At 43.1% G+C, this 26,516-nt stretch overlaps 1 protein-coding gene across 2 annotated transcripts; it reads right to left on the reverse strand.

Moving 5' to 3' along the window:
- Positions 1–20,546: 20,546 nt before the first annotated feature.
- Positions 20,547–23,163, reverse strand: myca (MYC proto-oncogene, bHLH transcription factor a). 2 transcript variants are annotated; one of them, XM_071921515.2, is made up of 3 exons: positions 22,964–23,163; positions 21,970–22,635; positions 20,547–21,522 (listed from the first exon to the last, which is right to left on the reverse strand). In XM_071921515.2, exons 2-3 carry the CDS (start codon positions 22,610–22,612, stop codon positions 20,912–20,914), a joined length of 1,254 nt encoding a protein of 417 aa, XP_071777616.2. In that variant the 5' UTR covers positions 22,613–22,635; positions 22,964–23,163; the 3' UTR covers positions 20,547–20,911. The 2 variants fall into 2 exon arrangements, with proteins under 2 accessions (XP_071777616.2, XP_071777615.2); XM_071921514.2 differs by having other exon boundaries at positions 20,547–21,525.
- Positions 23,164–26,516: the final 3,353 nt, after the last annotated feature.

A 26,516-nucleotide genomic window follows, 5' to 3' on the forward strand; every position in this document is an offset into this window, starting at 1 on the left:
GAGTGTAATGAGCGCTCTTCACTTGCTTGTTGGGGAAATAAGAAAAACACACTTTCAATAAACATCTGCCAAACTGAAGGATTTATTCAGACAATTGCACAGCTTTTTGAACATACTCAATAGTGCAAAAAAAAAAAAAAATGTTTTACAGGAAGGAAAATAATGGAATAAACTTGACAGATGACACACAAATGTGCACACAAAGTATGCAAGTCAACATGTATTCATTTAACATTCCTAAGTCTTGCAAAATTACATCTTCTGTCACCTCTACATGTTTGGAAATCTGACTTTGTACCGTTTACTATAATGGCCCTCCTTAATTTACACCATACAGCACAGAAAAAGCCCGAACTATAGATAGACACGGTGCTCACTCAACACAAAGATTTTACTGTATTGCCCCTTATGAATGTTACAGAAAAGACCTAGAAGGGAGAATGCAGTGCACAAATGAATGAATTGGACTGTACTCAGACTGTCCCTTTAAGCCGACCAGCATGACAGTTGTAACACTAGGTACTTCCCAACCACAGTGCAGAGCACCACAGGGGCCCCGTTCAGGGTGGGACTGAGAAAAAAGGGAAGTTGATAGTATGTAAAACTATGCAGCCATGTGCCTCTCAGGCCAGGTTATGAGAGTGTGTGTTTTCCATTAAGACACATAAAAATTGAATCCTTCACTGCTTCCACCTTTGCATCTTTCCCATTCAGATCCATATCTTCAGTCTTCTCTGGCAGCTGCAGTAAGGCAGAAGGCTGCACGAGGGTCTGCAACAATCCCCCTGCAAAACAGAGAAGGGAGAGAACGTGTCAGAGTGCTGATATGACTGTTCACGATCACACTTGCTTCCACAGCGGGACACACGTTAACATAACTGCCTTGTCGTTTCATACTCCCAAGTTCTGATGAAAGTACTTTCAGCTCCATTTATGAACCACTCCTCTCACTTTGAGTCTGAGGGCCACTAAACAGCAGTTGCAAAACAAATTAGCTTTTTTGCCTATTATCTCTATTGATAACATAGGCAAAAGAGTTTTTTGCAGATAGAGAACACACACATAGAACATGAATATTCATTTTCCTTCTTTTTTTTTCCCCCCAACCCACCTTGAGACCACAAATGTGCACAACATTCTGTCTATTTGATAAACACCTGAAAAGATAGAAGAACAGAAAGAAAGGAAAGAAAAAACAAAAACAAAGGGACGACTATATAGATTCTTTTTAATATGATTCATGATTGCTCTCAAGAAAGATCAGCAAATCAAGTTTTCAGTAAGTAAGAGATCATACAGCCCCAAATAAAGTAGAATTTGCTGGATGACCCGCTAAATTGTGTATTTTATCTTTTCTAGTGACAAATAAAACAACAAATCACTTAGCCAGAATGATGAATTTGGTGAAAACTATGCTCATTTTCATAGGTATGCAGCTCACGTGACAGTTTTGAATAGCGTTCAGCTCCAACGCTAAGGGCGATTTTGGTTAACGTCTCAAAACGGCAGCGTTGACATAGTCTTGAAACGCTCCGCTTTGAAGAGACAAGGAGACATCATCTGGAATGATCTTTACTTTCTCTTTGATTGCTCAGTTCACGCTCCTGCACTTCCTTTCACAGCACCTGATGTTGTGTATGGCTGAAGGGGAAAGTCACTTTGGTATGTGCGTATGCAAAACATGTCATACGATGACAGTGATGAGTCCCCACACGTTTCAATAGGTTGTTTAAAAAAATAAATAAAAAAGAAATCACTCCGATGCCTGAGGATGTCACCTTGTTTGCTTGTAAATGGAAACGTTTTTTGCTAATAACGTAACCAAACATCATGTAAAAAGATTTGATGATCTAGTATGTGTCCTCAGAAGGTGTTGGAAGTAAAACAGGCTATTTCTGCATGGAACGTAATCTTTGGGTTCCTGCCTATTCTCTGTGAATCACTACAGTGTCAAGACATCCTGACATTTCCTCAAAGACTATCCTAGAAATTTGTCATGCACAATAGCCTGGGGATACTCCAAAAAGACCGTATGTTCCTCCACACTTAAACCTAATACCAGGATCCGGTGTCATCTTCTTGGTAACCGAGGCACCGCTAAATCGGCTGTGTTGAGCGAGAGAAAATAAGAGCAAGGTTTGGTTGCTGGTGTTGGATGTGAACAGGGCTAGAGGGTAGAGATATCACCCAAGGGTGCCATATACAGTAGCTATAAACAGTTGTCTAAATGAACCTTTCAATGACAGAGAGACTCCTGCTACGTATCGTTTTACTACTGACATATTGATTGCCTCCATCATTGTCCGGGGCATTATATGGTTCACACAGGGGTTGGACTGCTTGGGCAGCAGAATGGCTGTAAAAGTAGGGAGGCCACGTGTCAGTCAAAATGTATTTCCAGGGGGCTGACAGAGCACTGAGAGGAATGTGTGTGGCGAAGGGAGGGGTCGAAAAGAACAGGACCCAACTGGCACAGTGCCCCACGGCCTCTCACGTGATCTCGCCCTATTTCTGGAGGTTTGGTATCTGAGTGCGGGCCTGGCTAAAACTGGCACTGAGATTAAATCTGCTGTGCAGTAACACAGTATGCCGCTCTCATAAAGTGCACACCATGGACAGGCGGGCACTGCACACTCATATCTAAACCGATTATGTACTGCACTTTCATTTATGCACCACGGCTATTCATACATGGCAAGCGGTAGGAGGCCAACTAAACTAACTGCTTGCTAAAACACTGAGGTATGCAAGAGATTGCACTGACAAATAAACAGCGACTTTCCTCCACTGTGGGAATTCCCATTTCATTGTAAGCTGATTAAACCAGGTCAGTCACTTGATAACAACGGCGCTGCAGGGATAGTCTCATTTACAGTAGGTCACACAGGGAAGCGTTTGGCTGCAGCCCACACAGTCTAATTAACAGCTCTAAGGCCATGATATCAGCGTGGTATCTCAATGTCAGAAGGTGCCAGAAACACTTGGGAAAAGGATGACCATCAAACATCGAGGCCACCGCCAAGCATCAATAAATTCCAATTTCTTGTTCACCGTTCCATTCACAAGTTCTCATTCACGCCAATAAAACCACCTCATTCAGTAATCGCTCAGTATTTACATTCTTAAGAACATTATTCCCAGTCTAACCAGATTCAGAGCCTGGGAGAGGCTGGAGGGAGTGGGATCTTGATCTGCTGTGAGCTGCCTCTAACTAGTTGAATGAAAGCAACGTCAGCCCCTTTAGGTCACCAGTTACTAAACTCGTCAAACTCCAGGTGCTTCATATCTCTGCTGTAATGTGAACCAGGAGGAATGTGCAACAGTATCATGCAGGCAGTGGCCAGCAGGAGCTCAGGCGGGGCACCACTGATGATCTGCTGCCCATCTTTCATCGACAACAAGCTCATTACCCATAAGCCACTTGACCAGATTAACACCCACAGGGACAACTGCCAGCAGACATGATCCTGCAGTGAGGTTAAAGGTCTGACCTGGACCGCTCTGGTTTGGAAGGACCTCCCCGACCACTGTGGTCAGTTCTGGACTGCGGAAACACTCCCGTATCCTCAGTCCGACCACATTATGAGGAAACGGCGAGGCCGGGACGCCAGACAACTCGAGCTACAGATGAATGAACTCCTTTAGAGATTTTATTTGACAGACATCATATTGACCCCACTGTCGCTCCGGATGCAGCAGGGGAACCTCGTCACTTAGCGCTGCACGATGGCGGGTTCAGGGCCAGGCCTTCCTAAACTGCTCCAGGCTCATTAGCGGTCTCTGTTTCAGAGATTACCCACTGACATGCTGACCAACAGCTGCTCCAGAGGAGAGCCAGCGGGCAAGACGAACTGCTGGGTAATGGAGCACTTCCTGAAATCATCCATAACATCCATAACAACACTGAGATTTCTGTTCATACTGAGATGCTGTTAGTTAGTGTGGATGTGTGCTACAGGCTTCTTTCACTGCCAAACCAGAAATAAATTGGCACAGAGTTTTCAGCTACTCTTTGTAATGAGTCAGCGTTGCTAATGCTTCTCCTCACACAGCTGCTAGCCTCATAAAAGTATTAGCCCCTTTTCTGATGCCAAGGACCACACATCTGAAAGACGGGGGGCATTTCAGTAGGCTCTTCCTGCTTCTCTTTGAGTGAAATTCAATAGTTACAAATGAGCGGTGGAGGACCATAGAACAACCACAAGGAGAACTGAATCCACCTATTATTTCTTTGAAATCAGTTCAATCAGATAGGAAACTAACAGCTGATGGAAACGCCATGTCAAATCAGGCAGCTATCAGGTTCAAGGCGCGGAGAGCCATGATCCTCCTCAATGTCTTTTACATCAGGAGCCAGTGATGCCATCACAGCTGCTGCAGCTATCCTATAGAGACAGATAGAGTGAAAGGTCGTCCCTCCAGCTGAGGGCCATAAATTCAAGACGTAAAACGGGAACGACACACACTCCACTCAACAGGTGCAGATCCAGAATGAATGGTCACCCGTTTTTCTCTGAAGGAGTGAGGAGAAAGAGGAGTAAGACAGGAGCATTCAGCCTTGAGAACTTACGATGCTCAAACGGTCTTAATTGAAGACAATGAAGGTCCTTCATCGTATCAGAGTTGAAACCCCCCGCAAATTTGAGACGGTCGTAGGAAACTTGTCTTCCCCACTCTTTTTGAAATTGTGGAATTTACTTACACACAGATGTGAATGCAAGATATGAAGGATGCATTCATGAGAGCACAGGTCTTAACAATCAGACACCTATATTTGACATTTTCCTCCAATGAAATACACATGGGGGCTTTCAATGAAAACAGCGGAGAGATTTACGCATTGAGAAAACCCTCATGTCTGTTTGTGGAGTGCTGCACTTCTCAACTTTCTTTTCATAAAAGATCTGTCAGATAAGCTGCATTTGATGAAATTGTACCAGCGACAACGGTAGTATTTTTCAGTATAGACTACGTGAAATGAATAATTTATGAATGCTTATTTTGTTGTTTTGTGATTTTCTAACATAAATCTACTGATCCAGACTTAATTTCCACAACACTTGACAGCTTACTATTCCAAATAAGCACGCACACTCTCTACGAAGACATAAGTTTCTTCTTTCATGTGCGACCAAGTTCACAGTGATAGAGGTTTCTGTGGAAAAAGCAGTGCATACTCTTCCTAAGATCAAACTGGGCCATAGGCTCACTTGATAAATGATGGCCATTGTCCTTGGTGTGCAATGTAGGCTAAGTCTATCTTTGAGTTTCTCTGAAAATGGGATCTATGTGACACCCACAGTGGAAATAGTTAGAAGAGGCATATGATTCCCATGGGCAGCTCATCATGCTCACCCATGGTGATATAATAGCCTGTTCCTTATATAAGACCAATTGTTCTGGACCAAAAGGCTACATTCGTGGAATTTCTCCCTGGTTATTTTTCTTTCATCTTCACTTCCAGGCATTAAAAAAGCATCCCACACAAATCAAATAAACAACATGAACAACCACCCCTCACATTAGCATTCCGAGGAGAGAGCATTTATTTCCTGCTATAAGAATGACACTATTATCATTCTCAGAGAGTCAGGCACAAAAATTGAATTTGGGTCTTTCCGTTTCTTAGCTCATAATTTGTTCTGCCAGAGGCAGAGGAAATGACGTAAAATTCTTCATTCATTCACATTCATACATCTGACAGTAGTCTCTTCTACTTTAGGAGCAACTTCATTTGAATGGATTAAAGAACCTCATCCATGTCTGTAAAATTTAACCTGGTTGCAATATCAGCTCAGGCTAAAAACGTAACTTGAAATATTTTTGTGGTCTTTTAAGTTCATCAAATAGAAATAGCTTTTTCATTGACAGCTTTGACATTTTCCATGAGTTCAGTTCTCCTGATTGACGACCCAACCGTCCATGAACCATCTGATGCTGTAGATAGTAAAGATATGGAGCTGATTTATCTAAATGTCACAAACCATTTAGTGCAGTTTTTGTACCCAGAGGGCAGCAGCTGAAATTCTGCCTGCTGAGGAAGAGACGGTGATGGTATGTATTTTTTTTTATGCAACACAGAAGTGAAAGATACCAATAGGACACATGACAAATGAGCATAACTTCATCTTGAAGAGAAGTCCAATATGATCCGCATATAAATAGCTGGGAGAAAAGCAAAATTTTGCTGATCCAAATTAAATACAGGGTCCAAACGTAATAAAATTAGGAAGTCTACGTTTATAAATACATAGGCCTATGAATGAGGAAGTCCGGTAATTGCACAACAGTAACTCTTCTTCTCATGGAGCTCCTAAGCTTTACAGGGGTCACAACCTTCCTGAACAGGGTGTCTGGATAGTGGACACAGGTCAGAGTTTGAACAACGGCGGCGGCGCTTGTGCCTGAACTGACCCTTCGAGCCCAGCAGCCATGACCTCTCACACTCTGCCCTGCCCCTCCAGGCTGTAACCCTTTCATTTTAACATAACAAGCATGCCTGTCACTTTGAGTAATAACCAATAACTAACCTACCTTTACAGGACAGTAGATCTTCTAGTTTAAATTTGAGGCATGGCATTAATCAACAACTGTGGTGGGTAACTCAGGGGACGGGGAAACTGGATGGCTCTGTGTGTCCTCTATTCCACACTGAAGGCATGTGTTTCTGATTAATCGCTGCCCCCTTTACAATGAAGCCATGGTTAGTTAGGGAGAGAAATAGGTTTAGCGCTATACCGCAGTGAAATTCCCTTATGGACATTCAATTCAGCCTCTTTTATCTGGGCTGAGATAAAAAGTGGCATGTACTGGGAAGTTGGAGAATGTCGCCCATTCATTTCTTCGGCCGCCTTTGAACTCTCTCAAACATGGAAGGCTAAATATTTACACGTCGGCCCTTGCTTGTTTAATGTTAAAGACACACTTGCACAGTAGAGTAAATGAATGAAAAAGCTTTAGACAAAACACCTCCAACGGGTGATGAGTACCAGGCCACTTTACGGCGCTGGTCCCCACAGGTTCAACCTCCTTTTCAGGGCATGGGAGACAGGGACCCAGGGGTCTGCTAGGGGGCTCAGTGGAGAAGCACAACACTGCTGACGCTGCTGTCTCTCTGAAAAGAGGAGATCAGTGCATTTAGAGTTGGCTCAGGCCCAAAGAGATTAAACGGAGGTAGGCTGGAACACCATGTGAGGGCATTATAGACAAAGAAACTAGCCGTCTGATCAGCTGCAAGCATACCATTCACCATCACAAAAGAATGAGGTGTACAATAGTATGTGCTAGCGAGTTTTGTTTTCAAAAAGTATTTACCCTGTCACCTGAATGTGGTAATAGACGTGGAATGTAAAAAATGGCAGTCTCAGAGGAGGGGAGATCTGTTGGACTGGAAATACCTTAAGCTGTTTGCCTCTGTGATAAAGCAACAAGTTAACAGTTAACGTGTCGTCTCCTATGAATGAGTTGTAGTGGGGCAAGAAGTAGACAATGTTTCCTCATGTTTCTTGATTGTACGCAGCAGGAAAAGAGGAAGTGGAGGGGCCATTTATTGGCGTCCAGGATATTGAGCATGATGTACACACAATTAAATGTTGTTTTGCCTCCACTCACCCACCCCCTCACCCCAATTTATCCAATTTTGAAAATGGTGGAACACAGCAATGAAACGCGCCATTCCAGAAAGTGTCAGCAAAACGCGATTAGTGGCGTCCAAGATATTGTACACACAATTAAAGTGACAATTAAACTCCCCTTATGACACTTTTCAGCCTGATCACCTGGCAGAATAAAGCCCCGCTGAGCCGAATGGGGTGGGATTCAGAGACATATGCCAATATTTCATATCTGTGTCGGAGGAGAAAGGGAGGCAGTACTGAGAGGAAAATGAAAGAGAAAGAAGGCGAGAGAACGGTGAAGGGGGAGAGCTGTGGAGAGCAGGATTGACTCCACTCTCTCATTCTTAATCCCTAATCAGTTTACATGCATTTGGAGATCTTGCTAATTCGCCCAAATGAAGCATCTGTTTTACTCGTCACTAATGCCAAAAAGTGCCCCTGTCAGTTCCCTCATAGCGCGCAGAGTCAAACAGAGTTCAGTCTCCACAGAAAATAAATAATCAGGGGGAAGAACCTTTTTACTAAATGTAATCAAGGAACAACGGTCAGCTGTCATGGCTTTTCTAGATCTGTCATAAATGCTTTGGATAAAGCCTAATATCTATCCAAAGACCAGTTATAAGCCATCACAGACTCCTCCCTTCACATACTATGCTCAAAACAACACGGTGCAATGGCATGCATACAGTACATTCCATCGGAAAAAAAAACATGTCATGTAATGTTAGAGGGAAACCGAGCAATCTCATGCATGGGGACACCACTCTAATCTGTGGTGAATCAGCAGCAACTGAAACAGGCACCATCCTGCGTTTCCCTGATAGTGAAAAGAACAACAGCCATCAGCACCAAGAGGAAACAACGTCCAAGTCACTATAGAGTGAGGCGAGAAGAGGAGAGAAGAGGATAAAAAAATATATATATTCAAGACAGGGATTCTTGTGTAAGCTTCGTCGAAATCTGAGATTGAACAATGGATGCGATTCATACATTTAAAACAATTGATGGAGGGGGTTCAAAAACTGCCTTGATCCATGATGTAGAATTTATCACAAGAATCTCAGGCAAATAATGACAATCTGTCGCGTGAATAAAAGGCTCATGAGACATGGCAAAGCACAGACGATTAGGGGACAGGGAATTTTTCAGTCTGGTCTAATTTGGCAGAACTTGATTAGATTTATAAGTAACATCATGCAAGCTTTTGTGTGCATAATACTCAGCGAGCAGAAAATTAATTATGTATGTGCCAATACCGCGGCAGCATAACATAATATACACCACAGTACCAATCTACACGCCGAGTCAAGCTATACGATATATGATAATATGAGCAAAAATCATGCAATCTGAAACATATCATCTCAATATATTGGGTAATTGTGATTGAATGGTTGAAACCAGAAAATCTGTGATTGTCAATGACCAGACTGAACCACATTCACTGTCTTTCGTTCCGCATGCTGACCATAACATTATCCAACAATTTAGGACTTTCCAGGCCCTAGGCAATGTCTACTGTGTGGATCCGGAAACGTCATCCTTTGAAGAGGGGTCAGCCAATAGATTAAATTAAAGTTATACGTATTTCTGTTAAGACTTGAAAGGTTTACAAAGTAGGGCTAACTCTGTAAGCAGTAATTCTGTATAGGTTTAATGAGACACACACTCCAAATAGACTGTCCTGTAGAGGGGACATGAAATGAGAGGATATGGACTAATATTACTTATTATATAGAAGAAAACCGGCATCACTATAATGATGCAGCTGAATGCCTGAGTAGCAGCTCACCGCACGGAAATCCTATGGGATGACACCACTAGCTCTGTCACTCTGCCAGCGCACCATCCTCCTGCTGAGCGAGGACAAAAAAGGAAAAAGGAAAACCGTAACAATCTCTACCTGAGAATAACAGAATAATGAGCCGTTGTTTTCAGTGTATCTGGAAACTTTGGGAAGGTGGACAAGTCGCAGAGGTGACCTTTAGGTTAGGCTGCTGTGCTCAGGAACCTGTGAAGATGAAGATGGAGGATGCTGAGCTTGGAAGGCAGGGGAGGTGCAAACGAGCCGGGGGCCCCGGGGGGCCCATCTGTTGTGGGCAAATAAACGGGCCTTCAGTCAATGGGAAAACAGCCCTGCTCTTCCCCTCCGAGGCACAGCAGACAGCTCCATTAATCAGGACCAGGATGAGCCTGCTGGGCGCACAGTGACAAGTCAGCAGTGGCACAAACTCTCCTCCTCCTCACACTGTATCTCCATTAGAGGGCTGAGGTGTCAGCTGGCTGCCGCTTCTGTTCCTCTGTTGTCACTATCGATGTTTTCACAACTGTCCTCTAAGAATAACTAAAAAAAAGTGACACGGGGGGAGTGGGGGAATAATTTAGGGGCTGCCATTAATCCCACCAATAAATAAACATTTGTTTTAGGATTTGTTTTTTCCATTTAGTGACCAAATGACCTTAGTCTGACACTCATTCTGAAACAGCTTTCCCTAAAATGGTTTGATGATGCTACAATAAGTGACTGAATTATACCAAAGTAATCCAATAATCTCTCATTGAACGATTAAACGTTTAAAATGGATTTACCTAACTCACTGTTTCAAGAACAATCATTAGAATTTTTTTTAAATGTCTGTGGCCTCAGGTGGCTGGTCACAGTCAAACATGACCTGACCTAATAAACCAAATTAGAAAGCAGTGTACTAATTATGTATGTGCCAACAGCATTGCAACATGACCTCTTATACACTGCAGTACCAATATACACACTGAGCAAAGCTATATGACCTTTCAGATATATGGATATGTCTAATAATAAATAAGTGTAGTGCATTGGAGAGATCCATTTAAAGACATTTAAAACATCTCCAACTGGTATTCACCCTATATTTCTAAAAAAGGCCCGCCAGGTTCTTAATCCTGATGGGCAGAGAAACATACGGCATCTCTAGCAATAAGATAAGACACATCCTCTCAGCCTATCTTCCCCCACAAAGAGAGAGGAGGGGGATAGGGGTGAGAGGGTGGGGGTGGGGGCAGCGACAGAGGAAAGGAAGATGGAGGAGCACTTTAATAGTATGATTCAGCAGAGGTATCAATTTCCCCAGATGGCAGGCTGGCTCCTATTGACTTACATAGGGGGGGGAGTAAAGAGGCAATCAAAACCACCCCAGGGACGGACAGTCAGCACATCAAAAGGGAGCCAGATCAGTGTGCGCACAGCTCCCCATCAGATCCAAATGGAAAGGAGGGAGGCTGAAGTGGCATAAAGGTATCGCACTGACGGGAGAGGAGCCACCGCACACACTCATGTGATGATTCTGATTCTCCATGCGTCCACTCTAACATGCCTAAAATCAGATTCAACCTGTCTATTACTTTATACAGCCGCTAGTGATTTCATTAAGAGTCAATAAAACAGCCAAGTCCTTTCAATGTCACCAACACTAACCTCTGTGTCTTACCCTTACCTGTATCTTAGATCTCCTGCCCTGTCATGGGAAGATGCATTACTCTGAGTGGTGTGTAGTGGGTTATCTGTGGATGGGTTGAGCCAGCTCTTGAATTTGATTACAAAGCCATCTCTCCCTCTGACCTCAACACTCACACAGCCAACTGGAGAGCTTGAGTGACAGCCCAAGGCTCTCTGAACAAGGAGCGGGCTGCATTTAGTGAGGACCAGGTGTCAGAGGATGTCCTGTGACACCTAATGACACTGTACTGGTGTGTGTTACGACGGCCGCAGACGTGCCTCTGGTGGGTTGTTGTGGGGGCCAGCAGCCAGCAGCTTTCACACTTGCTTGCCAGCCGCTTAAAATAACACAAAACAAGAAAGAGGGCAGAGGAAAGGAGAGAAAGCCGTTCCCACCTGGAGATCCAACGATCTGATCGCTCTACTGAAATGGTTTCTATTTGACTCGTCGTTTTGCGAACGCTATCCATGACAGTGCATAGGCCACTCTCTCTGAAGCGACGTCCCGCAGTAAAACGACATTAACCTTTTGAGGGGACTGTTAATCAGCCTAATGAATTCTGCCAGACAGACAGCAGCCTGACCTCCAACCCCTGATGGGCGAGTGATGGAGAGAGTTGGCACTGACAACGCACTATTAATATTTCATTAACGTTGCTTTAATGATCATTAAATTGCACTGTGAACTGACCCTGTACTGGAAACACGTGATCCCATGTCGTATAGTCTAACTGTTTGCCTCTCTCTGTTATAAATAATGATGAATGGAAGACATTACAGGCAAAAGGGACTGGTATTGAATCCATAAAACTTGTGAATATGTGGCAATACTGGCAACACATGTCAAACTATTCAACATACATAGTTGTCATATATCAAGCAACACCTTAAAATTGAGACTTGAAATACACTACCAGTCAAAAGTTTGGACACATGCATTTTTCTTTATTTTTACTATTTTTCACATTTTAGAATAACAGTAAAGGCATCAAAACTATGAAATAACACAAATGGAATTATGCAGTGACTAAAAAAGTGTTAAACAAATCAAAACTATCTTATATTTTAGATTCTTTAAAGTAGCCGCCTTTTGCCTTGATGGAAAGGCAAAGGCTTTGGAAAGAAATTCATACATAGGCATCAACTTCACTATTTATATTTGTCTAAGAAACAAATTTCAAGCATTTAAGCATAAGCATTTAGATAAAAATGGCTTTAAGATAATGAAAAACATAGTACATTCAGTCAGGTGTGTCTAAACTTTTGGTAGTGTATGTGAACTGTGCCTTTCACTGCTGTAGGCAAATAAAGATGTCTAACTGACTGAGCTCCTTGTCATCCCAGCCAGTCCCTCTGTACAACAACAGATCAGTATCCAGCTCGAATCAGCTCAGCTCATTCCCGCAAAGTCTGCTAGAAACTTGGGTGTCATGACTGATGACCAACTAACCTTTAAGGAGCATGTGGCTTCTGTTGCTTGGTCATGCCGATTTGCCCTGTACAACATCAGGAAGATCAGACCCTACCTGTCTGAACATGCAGCACAACTCCTAGTACAGGCGCTTATAATATCACGCCTTGACTACTGCAACTCCTTACTGGCAGGGCTCCCGGCATGTACGCTCAAACCTCTGCAGATGACCCAGGTGTGGTCTTCAACCAGCCCAAAAGAGCACATGTCACTATGCTGTTCATATCCCTCCACTGGCTCCCAGTTGCTGCCCGCATCGAGTTCAAGTCCTTGATGCTCGCCTACAAAGCAGCAACCAAAACGGCTCCTACCTACCTGAACTCCCTCATTCAGGTCTACGCTCCCTCTTGCCCACTACGCTCTGCCAAGGAGCGGCGCCTGGTGCTGCCACCACAACAAGGCCCTGAGTCTCTAGCCAGACTCTTCTTCTTCTATGGTTCCTCGGTGGTGGAACGAGTTACCAAACTCCATTCGATCCGCAGAGTCCCTCTCAATCTTTAAGAAAAGGCTAAAGACCCAGCTCTTTAGTGAACACCTTCTCACCTGATGGACTGTGTAACCCAAAAAAAAAAAAAACTCTTTATCTGCCTCTATGCACTCTGTGCATTGCCTCGTAGCACCTATGTCCTGTTGGACCAGAACTTAGCTTTATGGCACTTACTCTCGTTGTTCTCTCCTGACTAGAACCTTGCTTGTGTTGTATTAAAATCTCACGTGTACGTCGCTTTGGATAAAAGCGTCTGCCAAATGGGATATTGTAATTGTAATCCATAATGTGCTCCTCCTCTGCTCTGTCAGTTCAACAATGGCATTTTGAAACCACTCATTAAAACGTGTGGGTATGTTTCCTTTCAAACACAACTCCTTCCACTGCCACAGTGGCAGGACACATAAACAGAGTATGTAGGTCAGTCAAACAGTTTGTGTCTGCTCTCTCCCTCCACGCCTGAGGTAAACTGACAGCAAAATCAAACACATTGTTTGCCGAGTGTGACTCATCTTCCAGAGAACCTGGGAAGTGGAACAAGCTTTCCCCTCCTTCATGTTGCCCTCCATGCTACCATTTGTACATGAATGTTTAGTACAGGTGGCCCCGTCTCCCGAAGCGATGCCATTGTTAGTGCCACCTGTGTCTACCTGTCGCGCTACGCAGGTCCGCTGCTGCCTGCCTGTTTGACAGCAGCTCAGGACCAACTTTCCTCACTCCTGTGATCAATGGTTAACTCCAACTTCCCGGATGTGTTTATAACTGTGAGAGAAAATTTGCCATTTGGCGGCATAAGCTGTGTATGGGAAACTTATAGTGAGAGGAGAAAAACCAAGAGAGAGAAAGAGGGGGAGGAAGAGATGGCAACTTAGAGATAATGTGCCCCTGACTGGATATCTTGCTTTGAACCCACCGTGACCTATTAAGGCACGTTCATGCTATTTCACTTTTTTCAAACTGCCAGTGCTTTTTTTTTTTTTTTTTTTAACATGAAAGTCAATGGGAGGCAGTTGAAATGAGGAAAGAAAGCAGCCACTTTCAGGCGTCTTTTCAGGCAGAATGCAGCGCTTTCTAACATTGAGAAACTTTTGAGAGGTGCACACATGATGTAGACTTTCTATGAGCCAACTAATCACAACAAAGAAGAGGCAGGGTTTAATGGTGCGCAGGCAGCTGACAACAACAAAAAACAGAATAAAAACTGAGAAAGTTACAGCAGGAAAGTTGGTGATAGTTGTTACTGATGGGTGCACATTGGCTGTGTGGTGGGAGTTTCTGTAAGTGTCTGACAGTTGTACCCAAATACTGTTTGCTGACAGCGGCAGCTGGTCAATATAGGAACAAAGTTTGTCACATGACCCGCTTTTTCAAATTCTGAGGCAGCTCTTTTTCTACAAAAAAGCGGAATAGTGTGAGCGCACCCTAAAGAGGAATAGCACTGATTTTTTAACTTTGAGATGTTAAAGGGTAACTTTCGGTATTTTTCAACCTGGACCCTATTTTCCCATCTTTTTGTGTGTGAAGTGACTAAAGGGACAACAATTTTTGAAATTGGTCCAGTATTGAGCGAGATCACATCGCCTGCAGCCGCGAAACGAGCTGCAATGTAATCTGACGGGGCAAATCGCACCGTCAATGTACGTCCACTAAAAGTGCTTGTTTTTGCCACTGACAGGCTCAGATTGTTATTATAATTGTCTGATAACATTATGGAAAGGACCCTACAGAGAAATGAAACGTTTTTCTTTACCTTTCGCTTGATCCGGTCTGTGTGTAACTTCCTGCAACAACTCAACTCTCGCGAGACTTGGTTACACACAGACCGGATCGGAAGGTAAAGAAAAACGTTTTATTTCTCTGTAGGGTCCTTTCGTTTCGCGGCTGCCGGCTGAAGCGATCTCGCTCAATACTGGACCAATTTCAAAAATTGTTGTCCCCTTTAGTCACTTAGACACAAAAAGATGGGAAAATAGGGTCCAGGTTGAAAAATACTGAAGTTACCCTTTAATATTTCCCAGGTAATTTTGTCCAACTTCCATAACTGTGTCTTCGCAGTTCCACAGTTTTTCTGGTTACATATTCTGGTTCAAAACTACAATAACATGAAGCTCTTTTTGGATACCGATTCATTTTTAAGAAATGAAAGCTGTCAGATGACATCAGTCTCTTTCATCGTTGATGGAGCACAAACACTGATTGATGAGTCCTGGGCCATAGTAGCCTACCTGCGTTCTTATACTGAGGGTTATTCCTCTTAAACACTCATGCTCTTCCACTCCTACTGGACCCACTCTGTCCCTTTAAACTCACCACTTCTCTACTGACTGCGAGACCACAGATGTACATAAGAAACAGATGCAGCCTTTCATGTTCATTCCTAACGTGCAGTTTGAAGTCAGTGTCCGTCACTACTTCTGTGCTTTTGCAGCCATTCATCTGTGGCCTGCTCCGGCCACATCGGTGGTATTTTGGGAATGCGAGTCTCCAGCCTGTAGTCAGCTGCACCGATCTCCACTAAAGTAACACTGGCATCCAGCCTGTGGTCAGCTCCGCCAGAAGTGACGTATTAACACAAGGGTCAAAGATGGCTTGATCTAAGATAGCGGTGTAACTGCCCAATTTTGAACCGTCAGATTATTTGAGACAATGAAACGTAAACACCAAGTAGGACCAAACCCATCTGTGGACCTTATTCTGACGGCCATTCCTTCATGCTTGGGGTGGGAAACTCTACCTGGAGGAGCAAGTACCATGATGTACATCATACAAATGTTGTGAACCAGACAAACATTTATATTCACAGATTCCCCACTGTAAGACGTATTAAAAACAAATGGATTGCAATCTGAAGGGATATAGGTTCACATTTTCACTATAGCTAGCTACCGGAATCTAGCCTACAAAGCTAGCTAGTAGCTAACTTGTTAGTAAACTAGCTAACTTCCCTGCTAAATTCAAACAAATAATCTTTGTAGTTGTTGTTCCCAAGATTGCCAAGTTGATAACTGCCTACATCTAAGCTTAAAGTCCAACTTAAATTCTCACTTATTTGTTAAAGTAAGGCTAGTTTTTATGCCAAAATTTGGGTAGAGTTTTCCACCCTGAGTGTGACATAATGTCAGGCCACCATAGGAATAAGGCCAAATACCTGAAGTATGTCACCAATTTTAACTTTTACTGGCATTCAATATACATTACTGTCTGCTGTATCTGTACTGCAACATTCCCTGCTCATTCCCTCCTTCTGGCCCCTTGTGTAAAGACTAACAGACCAAGCCAGGTCTGCGAACACCATGTCCAGGGAAACTCTCATGGGAGAATTACTTCTAATCCAGTCAGTACGCCGCGCTTTGATGAGGATCGTTACAATATAACACATGACAATGCTCTCCACACTCTGCTATGCACTGACATCCCCTGCATGCAAATAGAAAAGGCTGACCGGTTCCAGCTATTCAGCAGCTTTTTTCATCAGCGCTCCATCTGAATGTGGATGGACCAATGGCCTTGAAAAGTTGGGTTGTGACAAAAGGCTTTTCAGAGAGACCTTCTATGAGATTACTGTGGTCCTGTACCAAATGCTATACATTTGAGAGGGAGAATAAAAAAAAGAGGCACTTCCACGGTAGTGTTCCCACTGCTCTACAGGTATTGTTATGCTAGTAATCTAGACTTCCTTTGAGCTGCACTGCACTACTCTGGATAATATTAAAGAAAAGTCTAGCCCTAAACTGGCTTGGAAACTAAGTATGCTTTTCCAAACTCTTGGTTTCTTTTACTTAGTATTTTCTACTCCTTATCAAATTGTATATATTTTAAAAGTGTATGAGGTTAGCAAATGACATCATGCACCAGAGGGACCAATATTGTTACATAACAGCCAGACATGGCTGTGACCGCCCTACAGCTCCAAATGGCTCCTTTCTGGGGCTAATAAGTCAACTTTCTTATTTAAATCTAAAGAAATGAACATTGAAGTCAGATAGCTGAAGGAAAACAAAACCCCAAACCCATTGCCACAGTTGTGTATATTAACCTGCAGTGTGAAAACTGGATTGAAACCAAGTATAGCAGTTTGCCAGCAATAGTCAAATTACTGAATGGATGAGTCAATGCTGTACCAACCCATACCACCTACAAGGTAAAAACATGATGAATAACACATGATACTTAACAATTTGCACAACTGAGGCTAAGAATATTGATCCTGAGGCTAAGAATAGCCTTAACCAGCTGTGATCCCAACCCTTCTTTAGTTTTAGGGTGGTGTTGCATTCGAGAGCACAGTTGTCCGATTTCTCGACAACGTATTCCAAGACAGTCTCATATGGTCAAACGTCTCACACTGAAAACACTGTGCAGGCAAGGAGTTGGCAGCCAAACGCAAGTCGCCACCGCCAATAAAAACATATACTGATGGCTGAGAGAAAAAGAGAGACAGAGACAGAGAGAGAGAATGCAAACTAGGTAGTGCATTCCCAAAGAGGAAAGTGATGTCATTTGATAATAATGATGCGGTAACATGAGACACAGCCGGGGAAAAGGCTCACTGGCGAGCAGCTACAGCTTCGACTTTAAGAGTATCACTGCTTAATCTATTCCAGCTTCTTACTCTGAAAAACACAGATTACATAACAGCAGACCTCCATGTATTCCTGGGCCTCTAAGTATGTGTGCAGCGCTTGTGGTGAGGCAGTGAAGTTTGGCACTGGAGTCTCTTTATGTTCTCCTAGAGCACACATAGATCGTTGGGTTACACTCTAAACTACATAATGTTTATATATTGTGAAACGAAAGCCGGTGACGAACTAAGAGTATTAAGCCTCACAAGCTTCAAAGTAACAGACAAGCCTATAGTCTGTGTAGTCATAGCAGTGCACAAAATAACGACGCCCTTTCTTATTTGACGTATACCAAGGATCTATGAATCTGACTCTATTCTGATTAGCACACTGCAATCATCAACATTATATTGTATTTTTGCGATACCAGGCAGTATCAGTGGTGAGGATCAATCCCAGGCTTTCTATGCAAAAACAAAAACTCTCTCCTGGTCTAAGGATGATGGTTTTTGGTGATTTTCAACTCTTTTTTTTGACTGATCCCTCCACAATCAGGTTCAGCTACAGAGCAACACCCCTAGAGCTGGTAGGGATCAGTGTCTTGCCCAAGGACACTTCAGCAGGGCAGATGCTTGCTGTGACGGGGGTTTGAACCCGGGCCATCCAGTTACAGGACGGTTTCCCCTGCTGCCCCCCTTTCCCTCTCCAAGAAGACCCACTGACTGCACTTCACCAGCAGTATGTGGTCTGTATAATCACTCAACATTAATCCCACCTTTGTGGTCCTCCCATGTCTCAGTGTTACTTCACGTCTAAGACAGGTTGTCCCACCAGCTCCACCATAGGCAAAGTGCATTTTTATGATGCTCAACATTCATTGCCCTCTCCCACTCAGGAAAATAAAAGTGTAGTTTACAGCTATTGTGTTCGCTGCACATAAAAAGTCCCACATAATGCAAAAAATAGCCTATAAATTCAGTGCAAGGGAACAGGCATGGAACAGACTGTAACACCATGTGCACTGCATGATGCTATCATAGGTGGCTTTTACCATCTTTTGTTATGGATCAAATCACTGTACCATCACACTGACAACACAGATAAAACAAGCAGACGTCGATGCCTGAAATAGCATCAGGTTTTGTGGACCACATAAAAGAAGGAATTATCTAATGTGAGACAAGCTTCAGTACAGAGAAGATACAGTAAGCATCTCATCAATATGATCAGCAGAACAAACAATAGGCTAACAGAAACAGTGCTATAAAATCTCCTACTGTAAACTCTACAGTATTAACTGGAGTTGACAGACAATAGGAGCCTACCGAAAATAACACTTGTCCTGAGAACAATAGTTTAACACAGGTTATGACATAGGATGTATTCAAATCAAATGTAACCTAAACAGTCGTTATGATTTAGCCAGCAAACACTGCCTTTTTAAATTAAGTTTTATTCCTATAGATTCACAAAGCCACATATTATACTTATAATAATATCAGCCCATAATCTGTCTAATTAAAGACCTGGTTGACAAATGATGCATCGATAGAAAACGTTGTAGCTCAATATCGAGAGCGCTTACCAGTTAATTCAGGCTGGGTGTTATTGCTGCCTTCATTATATTCCTTTTTTCAGGTGATCAGTCGCGCGTCTTTCAGACAAATCTCGACCTCACTTCCATGTGCTCGCGACCACGCGCTCAATGGAGCGCTCAGGATAGAACGCGTGACGTCATGGCAAGACTGGAAACCCTGACGAGAAATCCTCTATCATATTCCTATAATATTCCCATAGAGACTTGCAGTGCATCCGTGGTACACAATAGTAAGTTTAAAGTAACCTTATCGGGTTTTATGCCATTTTTATCTCCTATTATATCACTATAATATCACGTTCATTTCTTAAAGTTTTGCTGTGATACCTATAGTATCCTTCTAGAATTTATTATAGGAATGATACAGTCTCTCTAAGATACAACAACTCACAATACGCCAGTGTTAAAATATTATTTACTACCATCACCACAGGCAAATTATCTGTGTTGATAAGTGTTGCATGCTATCTGTATGTGCTCTCCTGATTTATTGTCATATACCAAATTTATGTTGAAATCTATCTGACACATATGACATGAAGTGTGTGATAATTTGATCATGTGAGAAACCAGGTCTCTGGGGTATGAGCTGGTTTCAGTTAGGCTGTATGTTTAAGCTTCTGTCTCTCACATACATTCAAAACAAAACATGTCTATAGTTCAGCTGGCTGAATTCCCTCTGTCCCAGAAACAGAAAGGGGCGTTTCTCTGAATAGTCACAAGCTTGCCTAGAGTGAAATACAGTATGTGTTCAGCGCTCCCAGTAATATAACTAGCCTATATCTTGAATGACTTATTCTCAAGCTCATCTAGGTCAAACTGAGCCAAAGACTGATGACTTACAGCTGAGGTGACTAGGAACTCACAACTTTCCTATACATAACCAGGGATAAAGGCTAGGCTTATAATTATTTTCTTTTCATCATTTTCAGCTTACCTTGTCTTCTTTATGTTGACTATGCATGGGGGACTTCTCCAAATTGAATGTCCAGGTAGAGATGCTACTCATTTCTACAGTTAACTCTTTGTTTACATTCTTCTACTGATAAGCTGTCAGAGGGAGAAACTGCTTTCACTTGAAGCACATTAAACCTGAACTTTATCACTTTCCATGACATCAGCTTCAATACAGGAACTTTTACAAAATATGAACACACTGATTTGTGTGGCTTGTTTATTTTGTTCATTCATTAAAGCAATCCACTATATTGCAACCTGCTCTCATTGAAATCACAGCATGCACATTGATGTAGGTTTTGGCTCATTGTGGAAATATGATCAAATGTGAAGTGTTTTGCACCAGAAGAAAAGACACAAAATTCAAGAAGAAATGTCTTTATATTTCAAAAGAATCTAGGAACATAATGGAAAACCGAACACTGAAAACAACTGGGTCTGAACATCCAGACAATTGAGATCCAAAAATACATTTCTTAGGAAATATTAATTATATACAAAACATAAAAATACATATTTTAGTTTGGGCACTCAACTTGGGTAGCCCCATTTTTAATATTTTATTAATAAAAATAAACTTTAAATATTTAATCCACCCATAACTTCAATTGAGGCAGTTTTAACATTGAAATCAAACAAGATTCCAAGAAACTTAATCCTTTTGCATTTGCATGCAATATTAACTGTACACACTAAGTCTGAACTTGCATAAAAAACATGAAGGCCAAAAAGTCTATAATTCAAACTCAGGCACGAGAACTCTGCAGCTGTGCGAGCCTCTGCCTCAAGAGTTCACTTTTCCTCCTCAGCTGCTCTTTGAGCGAGACGAGTCTCTGTTCATCCGACTGCATGCTGTAAATGCACTCTGTAGCCTTCTTCAGGATGACCACCTTGGCCGCCTTCTCGTTGTTGGCCACCTCCGGGATCTCGTCCCGTAGAGCGAAGAAGCTCAACTTGAGCTCGTTTCTCCTCTGGCGCTCCAGTACGTTATGAGTCCTTCTCTTGTCGTAGTCCTCCGTGTCGGACGTCCGGGGACTGGAACACTTGCGGTTGCTGCTGATCTGTTTGAGGACCCTGCTGTGGCCGCCGCCGCCGCTGCTGCTGCTGCTGCTCTCCAGCTTCAGCCTCTTGACAGCCGGCTGCTCGTGCCTCGTGGATGGATGGGCGGCGTAATTATGCTGGTGGGTGGAGACATGGCACCTCTTCAGCACAAGCGGGCTGGGGTGTCTGGTCTCTGATGGGCTGGAGTCGCACCGCTTCACAGACTGCCTCTTCTCCACCGTAACCACATCGATCTCTTCCTCCTCCTCCTCTTCTTCTTCCTCCTCCTCCTCCTCGTCATCATCTCCATCCTCGTCTTCTGAAATGAGATTGAACGGCACAAACTGTAAACAATCACATTCTGCTTGAGCATCAAGGCTGCAATCCATACTCCACCCCCCCACCCCCCCACACACACACACCATAGTATGAAGGGAGGGGGAAAAAAAAAATCTCTGCAATCCATTTTCCACTCCCCCTTCCACATCAGCTGATTGCTAAACATTGCAGCCATCCCCTCCAGCTAGTCTCACAGCAGTCTAGAACAAGGCATGGGTGGGAACAGGGGGATGCCACTACCTCCTGCCTGGCAACCCAACTGTAAAATACATCACTTCAGTAGAATAACTGTGTGAAACATGCACTGGCCTCGTTTATTCATATCAATGGGTACTAGCGTGCTATCTGATGCACAGTCTTTGCACTCAGCAGAGGGAAAGTCCTAATTGCACGATGGGTGTGATTGCATGCATATTCATCCTACCTGAGTCACTGCAACTGCTGCTGCTGCTGCCGCTGTTTGGTGGGGTATCCAGTGCCAAATCCTTAGGCGGTGTCATCGCGCTCGGCTTGGGCGTCTCGGCTATCGGATAGGGGAAAACCACCGAGGGGTCGATGCACTCCGATGCGGATGTGTTCAGATCCTGCAGGTAGTTGCTGTTCAGCCTCCCGGTGGCGGCGCACTCCGCACCTTCGCCGGCGGCCGACTCCTTCCTCGCGGCGTGCAGAGAGGCGAGCCGCTCCGACACCACTTTCTCCAGCTTGGCCGCGGCCGAGAAGCCGCTCCACATGCAGTCCTGGATGATGATGGACTTGAGGAAGGTCTGGGAGTAGTCGGCGTCGCAGATGATGCTCTGGTTGACCACGTCGTCTCCCAGGAACTCCGTCACCATCTCCAGTTGATCCGCGGTGGAGGGGAAGAGGCTGGACAGGGACGGCCGGCGGCTCGGGGAGAGGGGAGGGGTGGGGAGCAATTCAAATTTCTTCCAGATGTCTTCGCTCGGTGCCGGAGGCTGAAGCTGCTGATGATAGAAATCCTCTTCTTCGTTGTCATAGTAGAAATACGGTTGAAGGGAATCGTAGTCGTAGTCATAGTTTTTACTTGACAAACTTGAATTCAGCGGCATGGTGTCTCTTCCTTATTGTGCAGCTATAAGGAGGGCAAAAAAGGGGAATGAGGTGATTAGTTGTTGATTCAGTGAACCCAAGCAAAGAGGAGCAGCTGGCACTATTACTGCCTGCAACATGAAGAGTAACAACATCACATGGCAGTTCAAAACATCGACCCTTGCATGCATGCACCAGTGCTGCAGCAGGTGCTTACTTTTAAGTTTAACTGGAAAATTGGTGGCAAATACGTGCAGGGTAAATCTCCAGTTCGTCTATCGTAAACGCCTGTAACGTTAAACTAGTGCATTTTTTTTTAAAACTAACCGGTGTGGGATTGTTTCGTGCAAGCTCCAGAAACAGCCGCTTACCTTAGATTTGAAATTCTTGGCGAGAGACGTCGGGGTGAAATCGATCCAAAAATGCGAAAAAGGACGACAGAAGTATTCCAGCACGATAGTAACATTAATTCCTGCCAGCAAGGTCTTGCAGTCGGTTTCGGTGAAGCTGTCTGACCGAGATAAAGCATGCATGAAGTTCAAAGGCTGGACCCGGTGAGAATGATGCGCAGTCTGTCATCGACAGCATGAGAATCACAGCTGAGCGCTCCGCCGGGTTCAATAAAAAGGTTGTTTTACTCTCCCCCCCCGGTGTATCCTTCCGCACCAAATTTTCCCGCTAAACGCTCGTCGGCTTTTAACTCTTAACGCACTCAAACATCAATCCCCGCTTTTGTCACCGAAAATCTTCCCTGCATCCAATAAAGCGATTTACGATCGCGACGAAACGCATTCGTCGAGATATTTTCTTGGAGATTGGAGGTTTCTTTACGCCGGGACTATTTGTCGTGGAAGAAGACGAAGTGGGAGGGGTTAGAGTGTAGTAGAGGCTTCCATCCATTGACGAGAGACACGCAGGAAATAATAATATAGTGAGTGAATGATAATGCGGCCAAGTTTTTTCTAAACGGCTGTCCCACCTAAAAGACTCAAGACCTAAAAGTAACTAAACTGTCTTGTTAAATAACTACCACCTAACGTTAAATGTCGCAACGTAATTAACCCACTAGTCTGCTGTATATTAAATTTAGCCTAGTTTACGTGCTTTTTAAACGTATAGCCCTGCTGTCTGCAGGCTATGCTACTTGTTGAATAGTGCACGAAATAACACGTTTTCCGGTTTACACAACAGATATTTGTGCAAGAAGTATGATTCAAATGTAAGTTCACCGGTGCAAGAGGCTCACCTCGTTGAAGCTGCAAGCACAGGACAGAATTGGCTGCGACAGGTGAATTCAATTACAGTATTGGAAGGAGCGACAATAAATAAGTGTTATTTGTGTGTAACCTATAGGTTGACATGCACATGAAAGCGAACAGCCAAGCAGTTCCTGCTGGTCATGCAGCTTGGGTTTTTTCTCTTTTCTTTTAGCTTAGACTGACAACAATTAATTACAGGAATCAATCAATTACAGAAATCAGACAGGAGAAGCTGCTGCATTTCGATGGACCTTCTCTGCTGTAGTGTGAGGGAAATTTAACGGGCTTAGAGCGCCCTCTGCTGTACAAAGTAGATCTGCAGAGCAGCCAGGCCAGCAGGTCCAGATCGGATGCAAGATGCCCACAAACTCCACTAATCATCCACAAACTGAGAGATTATTTTGAAGAAACTATGGGATAACACTAAGAAACAATACGACAAAACAATGCTGTTCAGTTACAAACAGGCCAACAGAGCTGTTCATCAGAATGACAGACTTACAACAAAGTAAGGAACAGTGTCAGGAAGATTAATGGGGGGGAAAAAACGTAGCCTACTACCTCCAGATCTAAAATTGGTGAGGCAGAATTCTGGAAAACCATTGGACATTAACATTACAGAAAAATCGAATGAATCTTCTTGCAGCCTTTTGGATAGGATAAGCTATTTATAATGAGCTCAAGAAAGAGGAAAATCTCAGGGAATATTTGGCAGCAATAGATAATCCACTATTGAAAGGCAAATGTCAGTTTAGGTTTAGTCAAATAAGCACTGAAGAGATAGTAAAACTAATTTTGCTCATGAAAGATGACCTAAAGTCACCTAAAAAAGTATTAATCCCCTTGTCTTTTTACACAGTTGTGCTATAAAGTTGTTCCAAACCCATTTATTTGGAATATTTTTATCTTGATTTCTGTATAAAGTGCTAAGTACTCAACATAAAGAAATTCTAGAAATTTATGTGAGAGTATAAAATTCAACAGAAATGCATGAGTAAGTCTGTTAATCTTTTTGCCTCACTTGGTTTAACTTGCCACATTGGAGAAAAAGGTTCTGTGTTTCATATGTTACACAGAAGTAATCTTAATGATAGTCTAACATTAAATTTAGGGGCGCTGAAAAATATTTTCAAAAATTTGCTGCTTCTATTTTTCTTTACCAACAAAGCTGGCCTGGTCCCTGGTTCAATACATGAAGCCTTAGTGGGATTTTAGTGTGAACAAGGGACTCTCCATAAGCACATGGGATGGGACATGTGGTTCACTAATGGGTGGCATGAGCGTCCACTCCTTGAGGTTTCAAAGAAAAAAAATAAATCAATAGTCGAGTAGTAGCAGAGGAACAGATAAATGGAGGAAGGCAGAGAATAGGAAGGAGAGAAGGGTCTCTTGTACAATTTTACTGTGGACGTTAATGGAGAAACTGGATAAGAAGAATCAGAAATTGAAATTACACATCCTCTGCTTTCCTTTCATCAGTTGTCTTCGTGTTTTCATCCCTTCTCTCCTTTCCTCTCTTTGGGATGCTGCGGAGGATAGTGATCACAGTTACCAGACTCATGTATTGTGGTTATTTGTTTATTGACCCAGGATGTTTCTCATGTTACTTTCTGTATTTCAGAGCAGCTAGACACACAGCAGGAAGCTCTGAGACTGGCTGGCATCATTTCCTCTGATAAGTGCAGATTATAATGAGGTAGGGAGACATTTGATTTTGTTTTCTTCTCCCTCTCTCCTCTTCTCAGTCAGACTGGCTGGTATCATCACCTCTGATTGGTACAGACTGTATAAATTTGCAACCCTATTGGATTACCATACATCATTATTTTCCATCCCAGGTGGAGATTTACATCAGGCTTCAATTGGCATAATCCCAAGAAAAACACATAGCAAATATTGAAAAAATGCATAGTAAACGTTAAAAATACATAAAGTTGGGCCATCATATGCATCAGAATCACTTTATTCAATAAATGTACAGGAATTTGTTTGGGTGGATCATTACATGCAAACCCATATTGTACAGGAATAACCGGACCTCAGTGCAAGAGCGCAAGACATACAGTAGACCACAGACTATACATATCACTCTACATATTCAATGCATTCAGTTATATATGGGACAGTTAAATTGAGTTGGATGAAAAAGCAATAATCTCTGAGCATAGAGGCTAAAGCTAAAGTGAAAGGTGTGTTAAACATGCCATACATACAGTAAAAGCAAGTCAAGTCATTTGTATATCCCTTAATCACAGTTTTAAGTCTATGCAGTAGGCAACTATGAATCATACATATTCAGTTATATTCAGAGTTTGGGATGAATTACTTTTTTATAGTTGTTCTCATTTGTTATTGGCAACCTGAAAAAAAGAAATGTCTTTCTGAAACTGTAAACACAATGTGCCTTGGCCGCTTTTGTAGTTATCGTTGTAGCTCAAAAGTGCACGACTGAGCACAACTAAGTCCATTAAGGTTGTGATGAATTTTTGGCATTAAGTTTTCATCAGGTTGGAGCCTCAGGTGGGAGCCTCCCATCCCAGTTGTTTCACTAAATTACACCCATGACACCTCACTGCCACAGTAAAGTCTGGCATCCCAGAAACACCACTCCCACTCCACACCCACACTAGTGAGGTAGTGGTAAATAAAGAGGTGGGTAAACTCC

The sequence above is a fragment of the Centroberyx gerrardi genome, chromosome 22 (genome assembly GCF_048128805.1).
Source record: "Centroberyx gerrardi isolate f3 chromosome 22, fCenGer3.hap1.cur.20231027, whole genome shotgun sequence".
Classification (NCBI taxonomy): Eukaryota; Metazoa; Chordata; class Actinopteri; order Beryciformes; family Berycidae; genus Centroberyx; species Centroberyx gerrardi.

What these genes read in the sequence shown, in the direction of transcription:
- myca (XM_071921514.2), bottom strand. Translation starts at nt 22,612, where the DNA reads ATGCCGCTGAATTCAAGTTTGTCAAGTAAAAACTATGACTACGACTAC. An exon ending in CAGCAGTTGCAGTGACTCAG is followed by an intron (nt 21,526 to 21,969) that starts GTAGGATGAATA and finishes ATCTCATTTCAG; the next exon opens with AAGACGAGGATGGAGATGAT.